At 38.8% G+C, this 10,516-nt stretch overlaps 2 protein-coding genes across 2 annotated transcripts; one reads left to right on the forward strand and one right to left on the reverse strand.

Annotated features, from left to right (window-relative positions):
- Positions 1-68: 68 nt before the first annotated feature.
- Positions 69-4,937, forward strand: LOC127942462 (eIF5-mimic protein 2-A). The gene is made up of 12 exons (XM_052538161.1): positions 69-217; positions 939-1,011; positions 1,092-1,268; positions 2,157-2,251; positions 2,393-2,458; positions 2,559-2,694; positions 2,784-2,893; positions 3,256-3,426; positions 3,560-3,706; positions 3,789-3,927; positions 4,056-4,178; positions 4,273-4,937. Exons 2-12 carry the CDS (start codon positions 948-950, stop codon positions 4,302-4,304), a joined length of 1,260 nt encoding a protein of 419 aa, XP_052394121.1. The 5' UTR covers positions 69-217; positions 939-947; the 3' UTR covers positions 4,305-4,937.
- Positions 4,938-7,236: 2,299 nt separating this feature from the next.
- Positions 7,237-7,794, reverse strand: LOC127942449 (transcription factor 15-like). The gene has a single exon (XM_052538152.1). The coding sequence runs from the start codon at positions 7,792-7,794 to the stop codon at positions 7,237-7,239; it is 558 nt and encodes a 185-aa protein (XP_052394112.1).
- Positions 7,795-10,516: the final 2,722 nt, after the last annotated feature.

Raw genomic sequence — 10,516 nt, forward strand, 5'->3', positions numbered from 1 at the left:
AATATATATTTTGCTTGACCATATTAACACAGCACCTTTCAAACCTCTGCTCTCCCCTGTAATGGAGCGATCCATTGCTTTTTCAGTGGTTCCTCCGCGCATGCGCAGCAGCCTCTGCCATCCATCCTAGAGGGGTTTTGTGTGTCGGTTTCGGACCTTCCATTGTCTTGCTTTGTTCTTGGGTTCAAAAAGCCGTTTTTTATCTGCATTCATTTCGGTAAGCCCTCCATATTTTTGTTAATATACCTATAATGAGCGCATACAGCTTAATCCGGAGTTGTTGCAAACCTGTGTTTTAAAAGGATGGCGGTTTTTAGGCTCACGTTTGCGATCAGCTGTTTAAATCATGATGGCGGAGCTAACGACATGATGCCAATTAAATGAAAGCAATGTAATGTGTTGTCCTTTATATTTTTTTATTTTATTTAGGTCTGTGAACTATTATTTCATTTCAATTTTAAATATCTATATATGTAGTGATGATAGGTTGTTATAAAATGTGATTCGAACTGGTTAGGCCTCATATTAGCCGGTTAGCTCTCATATTAGCCGGTTAGCTTTAGCACGAGACCGGCGCGTGAGATGCAGATACATAAAAATCATTCTTAAATACTTTTGTCGCAATATATCTGTATACAACCATGATTGATTTTTCTATTAATAGCATGAACGTATGTAGTTTGTTCAAGAGACAACGTGATAACGCTAACTCGTGTAACCACACGCTGGATTAATACAAGTTTTACTGGAGCCGTGATTAAACCCAGTTTATTAAAGTTTTAAGTGTTTTATTTTGCACCTTTTCTATTCGAATCTTTTGATCGTTTTGTTGGGTTGGGAATGTCATCCCACGTCTGCTGTTTCTTTATGTTCTTCAGTGAAATGAATCTGAACTCCACACACACCCTAATATTTCTTTTAATTTTGTGTCTTTTTAGGTGTCTTTTATGAATAATCAAAAGCAGCAAAAGCCGACGCTTACTGGCCAGCGTTTTAAAACTCGGAAAAGAGGTACGTAGTCTAAGGAACATTTATTAAGTGTGGTTTAAAGCTGTGCCTCCCGTTTGAAACTTTCCTCTGTTTCCTCGCAGATGAAAAGGAGAGATTTGACCCTACTCAGTTTCAAGAAAGTATTGTTCAAGGCTTGAACCAAACTGGCACAGATTTGGAAGCGGTTGCTAAGTTCCTCGACGCCTCCGGTGCCAAGCTTGACTACCGCCGGTATGCTGAGACTCTCTTCGACATCCTGGTGGCTGGAGGAATGCTGGGTAAGCAAACATACACACACACACAAAATTATAGCTAATTATTAATATATATTTAATTTTGCTAAATGTTTAGAAATAAGTGTATCAGTCTTTTTTTATATGTTTGTATAAATGTGTATCTACAATATATTTATAAAATTTTACTAAATATTTTCACTAATTTATATATAATATATCTAAAGTTTTTTTACTAAGTGTTCTAATCATTTATGAATATTGACATTTGTATATTTTACTTTTAGTAATTTACTAATGTAGTGTACATCTGAATGGTTAATGTTTTCAACTAATATAATTTGTCAATATATCTACAGTGTAGATTTAAAAGTGTTGTAAAATTTGTATTCGTATATTTATGAAGTGTACTTTAAAAAAAAAAAAAACGAAATATTTTAACCACTTCAGTTTATACACTTATTATTTTACCTTTGCTAAATAATTAACTAATTTGTGTAATGTGAACATCTTATTTTGCTAAATATTTTCTACTGTTTAGTTAAAATATTTTTTTGCCAAATATTTCTTATTTTACTAGTATTTTTCTAATATCACAGGTCTCACTTGATTGTACAACATGTGCATAAAACTCTTTAAGGACTTGTTTTTTTAAGGTGGACCCAGAAACACTTTTGCAATTTCTTTCAAAAGTGCATTTAAATTATATTTTATCAAAATGTATGTGCAATACTTTTTATAGTTGTTTATTGTATTTTGTATTGTTCTACTAAATGCATAATCTTTGCCATTAAATATCCTGTGAAGCTGATGTGGCAATACACTTAAGACTGAACTAGTATTTTTTTTATATATATATATATATATATATATATATATATATATATATATAAGTATACATCTAAAAAAAAAATTTTTTTAACCTCCCTGCAGCCCCAGGAGGGACTCTGTCTGATGACATGACCCGTACTGAGTACTGCCTCTTCACGGCAAGTGAAGACCTGGAGACCATGCAGGCTTACGCTCAGGTATTTACAATTATGTGCTACCCGACTGGAAAATTGTCTAGTTTTGGAGCTTGTTCTGCATTAATGTCGTTGTGATGGGTTTAATTTTGTCTTCACCAGCTTTCTCTTTACATGTCTGAACGTGTTCACCTTGTGTTGTAGGTTTTTAACAAGCTGATCAGGCGTTACAAGTACCTGGAGAAAGGGTTTGAAGAGGAGATCAAGAAGGCAAGCAGAGTTGTTGAACTCAGGATATTATTTATATTAGTCAAACAAAGTGTGTCATTGTACATCTGGAAAGTATCATTTTTTTTTTTTTCTTTCACAGCTGCTGCTGTTTTTAAAAGGGTTCACAGAGTCGGAGAGGAATAAATTGGCCATGCTTACCGGAATCCTGCTGGCCAATGGCAATATATCAGCCTCCATCCTGAACAGCCTCTTTAATGAGAACTTGGTCAAGGAAGGTAAGGACAGACCTGTTTACTGGCTCTAGACTAGCAGTGGCACTTTGAGTGAAGAATTTGTAACAGTTGTCATCTGGGTTTTATTGCAGGTGTGTCCGCTTCCTTCGCTGTGAAACTGTTCAAATCTTGGATCCACGAAAAAGACATCAACTCAGTTTCTGCTAGCCTGCGTAAAGTTGGCATGGACAACAGGCTGATGGTAAATATTGTACTGCAGCCTTGGGATGCAGCACACAAAATCCCAAAAGCGTCCAAAATAGAGCTTGGGTGGAGTAATGTAAAAGTGAAGTAAAAATCTATGAACAAAATGGTAAAGGTTTAGTGTGTGGATAGTACTTTGGTTATGTTATTAAAAATCAGAAATTAAACATGGTCTTTGAATATTTTCTTAAATCTGTAAACAGTTTAATAACATTATTCGGCAATAATTAATAAAAATGAATTAAATTAACAAAAATTAAGTGGCATTACTAGAACTAAACCTGAAAATTAAATAAAATAAGAATACAACATTATTTTTTTCCTCTTTGATGTTGGTGTAACCTCTTTTGCGCGAAACAGGAGCTGTTCCCTGCCAACAAGCGTAGCTGTGAACACTTTTCGAAATATTTCACCGACGCTGGGCTGAAGGAGCTCTCAGACTTCGCTCGCAACCAGCAGTCCATTGGAGCCCGCAAAGAGCTTCAGAAAGAGCTGCAAGAGCAGATGTCACGCGGCGAGACCCTCAAAGACGTGAGTTTCTGCCCATTTAAGTGAATTCTCGTTTGTATTCAAAACAAGAATATTTTGACTCCTCATCCGTATTTTGGCTTTGAAGCTTTACCGTGCCTGTATTTGGTTAACGTTCGTCTCGCTTGCTCCCCAGATGATTGCCTACGTTCGTGAAGAGATGAAGAAAACGAGCATCTCCGAGCAGACCATGATCGGCATCGTGTGGACCAGTGTCATGAGCTCTGTCGAGTGGAATAAAAAGGAGGAGCTCGTCACGGAGCAAGCCATCAAACTCTTGAAGGTTATCTATGATGCTTCTGGAATGATCCACAATACTTCCTTTAATCAAATGACTGGTACTAATCTGGTCTAACTCTTTGCAGCAATACAGCCCACTGCTGAAGGCCTTCACCTCCCAGGGCCTGTCTGAGCTCACCCTCCTCCTGAAGATCCAGGAGTACTGCTACGACAACATCCACTTCATGAAGGCCTTCCAGAAGATCGTGGTGCTGCTTTACAAAGGTGTGTCTTCGATGGCTGATCGTTTCAAAACTTTGCACTTCAGCCCAAGGCTTGCTAGTTTTTGTACCTAGTCTGTGCAGAGGTAAAGTGTTTTGAAGATATATTTTTTTTTTCTCCTCTTCCTCTAGCTGATGTATTGAGTGAGGAGGTTATTTTGAAGTGGTACACAGAATCCCATGTGGCCAAAGGAAAGAGCGTCTTCCTTGAGCAGATGAAGAAGTTTGTAGAGTGGCTGAAGAACGCTGAAGAGGGTAAGCAGGTTTCATGGGTTTATTATATTCTTTCTCTCTGAAACTTTCTCATTAAAATAGTTCCTCTAATTATATTTTTTGTCGTTTTTCTCAGAGTCCGAATCTGAGGAAGAGGAGGGAGACTAAAACAATGTCAGCAGAATGTTTTGTTACAGAAGTGCTTGTCTTTTCTTTTTTTATATTTCTTTTGGCTTTTTTTTTTTTTTTTTTTTTTGATTTCTACCTCCCTGTTTTTTCAAACCATAACATTTAGATGTCATTTAAGGGCTTTATGACATGATTTATTTTAACAGGTTTTTCTAATATTAAGGTTTACACTTAAAATAGCACAAGTTGTGGTCAACCTTTGTAATTATTTACTCACTCAAGGAACTTTTAAGTGTTGATACAGTTTGGACATCTTAAATTATTGTTACAGTGATTCCTTTATGAATTGACATTCCATTGAATTAGATCAGGCTGCCTTGTTTGCCTTTAAAAAGCCCTTTTCTATATGGTATTGACGCCTTCATGCCCTGTCATGATCAGTGTCCACAAAGGGGAAAAACGGTCTCATTGTGATGTTATTGCCAAAGGGTTAAGTCCTTCTCCCATAACATCATCAGCGTTCTGTTCCCTGCCTATGAAACTGTACAGTGCTGAAATCAAATTGCAGATCACCCTGTAAAGACCCTTAAATGACTCCCAACTTCTGTGTATCTTCATCTTATTTGTCACAGATTTCTTTAATCTGAATTGAAAAGCGATTTGACTTTTTTTTAAGAAATAAAAACCTAGAAGTATATGCATTGTGGTTCTTGGCTTGCTTTGTTTAATTGCAAAATCAGATTTCAGTCCACCATTTTAAAATTGCGTGCAGTATGGCTTCCTCTAGGGGGCACCTCAAGATGGAGCTCATTCAGAACAGTTTTCAAAAATAATTTTATTGTTTGAAAAAGTCATGAGTACAGATGTTTTTATTGTACAAAATACTTATTAGCAGCTCAATTGATGCTTGGCATGTGCAAAGGACCACTTTTTAGAAGAGCGGACAATTCAAGTAATAAAATACGACATGCTCGTGTTAAGATTTTTAAAGGTAGGCCATGTTGTTGTTATGAATTTTGACCTATAAATTTAATGGTTAATGAAAGTGCAAATATTTACAAAAGCCTTACTGGAATACTATATTTCCAGTGCATTGCACTTTTTTTTATTTTATTTTTTTATAACAACCATATAACGACAACTGTCGTTCTCCAGATTTAGACAAACCTACAAGCTGAAGTTTTGATTTGTGCAAGACACGCAAGTAAACATTTTGGATAGAAACGACTGGTTGATGCATCCTGATGCTTTCACTGAAATAATTCTACCTTCAAACGTCACATCAAAGATGCAGTATCTGAAAATAAATTCTAATCACAGTAACTGTTAAGCTCAAAATTGTCATTCTTAATGTAAACAACATAAAAGGTTCAGTAGTTGATGTTTCAGTGGTGTACCTGAACGTAGCACATGCTACAAGACCTAACCTGCCCCTAGACGGTCAATTTAAAATGTGCCAACTTGTGGGATACATTGACACATTTTTCCAAATCAAATTGGCCTTTCATTAATTCATGCACACTTTTTATAAAAAGCAAGAGAGCGGCAATTAGCAATAGGCAGTGAAATTCCCAGATGAAACTTGCAGCTACTAATTTTTCAGAAGACCACTCTCGTAAATATATATTTTTAAATTTGGTGCAAATCAGTAGACAAAAAAACATTTTGACATCTGAATCAATTTAGTATGTATATAGTATGTCTATGATATAGTATAGACGATTGCATATAGCAAATTATTGCAGAATTGACGCATCAACCACAACAATTATTGAAATGCATGCAATGCAGTAAGCTTCTGCCTTGACCTAGGCGCTCGTGAGTTAAACTTATGCTCAAATGGCCTTCCTTCGTGCAATTTCATTTAAATGTACAAAACTGAATTTGGCATTTTTTTGATTTAGAAGCACAAGCATGCCCTTTGTTACGGTGTGACCTCGATGTTCCTTCTTCCTGAACCTGCCTTGGTGATCACTGCTACTCAACAGTCTTTACGACATTATCTCATAAACTCAAAGGATTTAGGGTAGCATTCGAGACAAGGCTACATAACAATTGGGATCAGGGTCATAACCCAGGTCCCGTGTTAGGGATCATGTACCTTGACCAACACCAGTTCCCAAGACAAGAAAGATTATGCTCTTATGAAATACTTCCAACTAAAACATTCAGTCATGTGCCTCTTGAACTTTCTTATAAATATTTAGCATGCTTTGCCCGACCCAAATTATCATGCTGAGGTTAGAATCTTGTTTACAGTCTCCCGAGAGCCATGTTGGGATCGTGGTCCTGGCTTAGATGTGGAGACAAGAGGGAGGGGATGAGATTTTTGCCCACCGTTGTACTGACAGCGACCACTGCAAACCGTAGGGTTTCAGTTACCATCATGTGACGTGCAAGAGGCAGACACAAGACAGTTTTTTTATGGCGAGGGATGGTGTAGCTTACTATATCTGATACTGAAATAGCTTCCCACCAGTTGCAACTTTACACATATTCTAAGGTTGCATTAACCAAAACACAGTTGATAAGGTGAACACACATGCAGAAAAAGTGCAGATTCGTCTCTTTTCATGTTGCTTGTTTTGTCTGTCCTCAGAGATTAAAAAAAAATTGTTTTGTCTCTGTGCAAGGCAATGTCTCTTTACATGTAAACATTCAGAAGTTGAGAGCTCGTATGTAGCAGCGTCACTTGGGAGAACTTCTGCTGTCACGCAGTTGTGTGCTTTTCCCCGTCTCTAAGCTGCAGAAGTACATGATAATTAAAAGGTGTTAGAATTCACACCTGCACAGCAATCAGTTTACAATTCTATGCAAAGTACATAGGCATGCATTATTGCAGTTGAAGACTTAAGAGAACAATACAGGGAGTTGCAAGGTACTCCTTAAGTAATATGAAGTTTAGGCATGCAAATACATTACCAACTAACCTTCACAGAATCAACAGGTGGCAGTTGATAGTTCAACACCTTCAAGGACTCACCATTTTCCTTTGGTTACTCAAGCAGAAGGTACAGATGGGGCGGACTGGTGGAGTTTTGAGGTTGGAGTTGCTTTGTAAGATGTTGTGATATTTCAGACATGGTTGCCCATCCCTGCAGTCCTCCCCTAGCAGAAGTACATTGGCCAAGTGTGAAATGTAGCTCGATGCCAATCGCAGGGTCTCGATTTTTGACAACTTCCTGTCGGCCGGCTCCGTGGGGATCAGGGTACGCAGAGCCGTGAAGGCAGTGTTGACGCTGTGTGTGCGGTCTCGCTCCCGAGCGTTAGCTGCCTGGCGTTGTTTGCTCACCCCTGCAAGTCTACGACCCCCTCTGCGTCTCCCCGCCTCCCTGTGGCCCTGCATGGGGCTCCCAGCTCCGGTGGATTTCTCTGAGCTTTCACTGCCACTGTCCAGCTCGTCAGGGTCCGAGGGCAAGCTCAAGGTATCGTGTGCAGGATGCTCGTGCTCCCCTGTGGTGGACTTCATGGCATGCAGAGACAGACTTGTTGTTGTCGTTAGTCCATGGCGTAGATGCTGGCTGCCCATGGTGCTTTAAGCTGAGTGAAAATAGCAGCCGGGGGGCAGCTGTGTCTGATCCGGTATCCAGAGATCTTCCGTGGCCCCGTGGCACTTCAGCATGCCATTTCTTGAATGACTGTTCCCTTTCTGGATTTGTCCGCCACCATGTGGCTGTGGAGAAGGATGGACAGGTGGAGCTGGGGGGGGGGGGGGGATGGGGGGTTACACCTGTCATGCCCCAAAGAAGGAGGACGTTTGAAGATATATAAAGAAATGCACGGACCAACACACGTACATGGATTTTGGCTGGAAATATGTCGGTACTAGGTCCTGTGGGTGACCTTGTGCAAGTCAACAGGAAGCCAGAATAGTGATCTGATCTACCTTCTCAGAGAAGACCCACCTCTGCTTTTGTCCCTTCATTCTGATCCATTCATCCCTCACCCCTGATATTGTTTGCTCAACATTTCATATTCTCTATGACTTGTACATTTATTTTTATGTTATATAATGTGTATGCAATATCTAAGCAACCTTGTTGTGTTTGACCCAGTGCTAAATTTAGCTCAGAAAAGTTTACAGACAGAGACTGTTGTCATTGCCTGTAAAATTCGTATCACATGAGCTGTGTGTCACTCCAGGGATTTTACTGCACACAGGGGGGCAGTGTTTCAAATCTGACAAAATGTAATTCAGAACACCCGTTTGACATGCTACCAATGAGAATAACCGTGAAGAGAGTTCTTGGAAAATGTTTTACTCAAATCAAGGTGTCATAATTAACTAATATTAAGGTAACAAAAGCAATCATTTGCTTGTAGGTATACTCGTGTTCTGGAGTTCTCGGCTCATATTTTTCAGTATTCACCACTAGATGTCAATAGTGCACCACTGGAGATAGTTGCTCCAGCTTTTTAAGGCATGAAGCACAAGTAAAGTCTAAGAATTGACAAGAATATAAGTGAACTAATTAGGCATGAAAACAAAAATAGGTTTCAATGCACAGTTACCATGTTAGAGGTTCCAGTGTGGAAATTGTTTTACGAACAATCAAATCACGTGGAACATGTCAGTGCTTCATTTAAACCTAAATTGCTATCGACTTCCTTTTGGCCATTTGGTAGGTTTGCCTGAATAAATTATTCTTAGAAATTCACAAAATGACATCTCTTCACTAATTTCTTTAACCTTTTAGCTCTTCCTGAAGACCTACATTACTCTATACTGGCATTCCCAAGTTCATGCATGGACGTTAACACGTGCTGCATCCACAATGAGCTGCCCAAACATACGCTCCAACGGGTTTCTTGTTTATCCTGACAGCATCGCTTCTAATCTTTAAGAGTGCCTGCAGGGATGCAAAACAAAGGTATGTCATTATAATCTTCCGAGAGTTTGCATGGCACTTAAATTTGCAGGTGAAAGCACCTGGTAAGTTGCAGAAGTCAGACATTGGCTTATAGCGATGGTTTCCTGGATACACACCTTTGTGGAATCAAGTGGAGCATGAAATGGTTCATATTTTCATTGCAGCTTCAAGTTTACAAAGACAATATGACAGTTTACAATCCAGTTCCAGTTGAACGAAGTTGAGTGCCAATTAGCATTTTAAAGGCCTAACTTCCTGTGGAGCAAGATTATAAAGCTCTGTGCACACCTTTTAAGCACCTGTTTTAAAACGCTGTTGGAAAGAGTATGATTAGATTCCCAAATTAGAGCACTTACAAACCCCCAACGAAAACTTCACATGTTATTGGCAGTTTTCACTTTTGGATTGCTCTTATATACAGGTCGCCATACAAAGGACACCCCATCCACCTACACATTTGCACACTTTAAAAGTAACTAATCCGTTTTGAAACCATACCATAAAACATAAACCAAGTGCTAAGGTCAATTGCAAATAATGTCTGTGAGATCCTGGGTAGTCTATTGCACAAAAGCACAAAGAGACCATTAGCATCTTGTTCTGTAGTACATTTTCATGTCCTTAATATATTACATCTGGTATTAAATTCACTCTTTTTGAAAATGTAAACCATATTATCTCCAAATTAAGTGAACTAAAGGGGTGAATTTTATAAATAAAATACTGGTTTGAATGCATGTTGCCCTTGAATGCATGCAAACTTCTAAAAGCTTGGAAAGCAGAATGAACAATGAAAGTATTAAAGAAGAATTTAATCAATTCTCGGATGCTTTGTGGTGGTTTTAATTTTGTTTGTGCCACTCTAAATTATAGAGATCAAAAGCAACTCCATAACGAGAACAAACCATTAAACAGAACAAAAGACTGGAATGGAAGAGACCGAGTAGGAGACCATATAATAAGGTACAAAACAAAAATGTATGACAGTCCAGCACAGATGAGAGACACACTTCATGCTTTCATTTCTCCAGCTCGGTTGGAGAACCCTATGAGGGTCTCTCTAGTGCCCTTGCTGACCATTAAAGGGAACTAATTGGAGCCCAGGGACAGACAGCCCCAAAGGCTACGGAAACCTCTCAAAGAAAAGAGTTCCCAGAGAAGATCTCTACAAGGGAAAAAGTAAATACTACTGCAGTTTTGGACCACAGTCCACCATGTACCTTCTTGTTACTCAAAACACAAGGGAGAAAGGAAAAAAGTCTGAGGTGATAGGTTTCTGGGATATATGGTTTTCTCTGAGTAATCATGCTTGAGAGATTTGAACTATGGCCAGAAAACTGCTCTCCCTTATTATTTTCCCTTTTCTAATCTCCTGTGTGG

This window comes from Carassius gibelio, chromosome A22 (assembly GCF_023724105.1).
Source record: "Carassius gibelio isolate Cgi1373 ecotype wild population from Czech Republic chromosome A22, carGib1.2-hapl.c, whole genome shotgun sequence".
NCBI lineage: Eukaryota > Metazoa > Chordata > Actinopteri > Cypriniformes > Cyprinidae > Carassius > Carassius gibelio.

What these genes read in the sequence shown, in the direction of transcription:
- LOC127942462 (XM_052538161.1), top strand. Translation starts at nt 948, where the DNA reads ATGAATAATCAAAAGCAGCAAAAGCCGACGCTTACTGGCCAGCGTTTT. An exon ending in GGTGGCTGGAGGAATGCTGG is followed by an intron (nt 1,269 to 2,156) that starts GTAAGCAAACAT and finishes ACCTCCCTGCAG; the next exon opens with CCCCAGGAGGGACTCTGTCT. An exon ending in TTGAAGAGGAGATCAAGAAG is followed by an intron (nt 2,459 to 2,558) that starts GCAAGCAGAGTT and finishes TTTCTTTCACAG; the next exon opens with CTGCTGCTGTTTTTAAAAGG.
- LOC127942449 (XM_052538152.1), bottom strand. Translation starts at nt 7,794, where the DNA reads ATGGGCAGCCAGCATCTACGCCATGGACTAACGACAACAACAAGTCTG.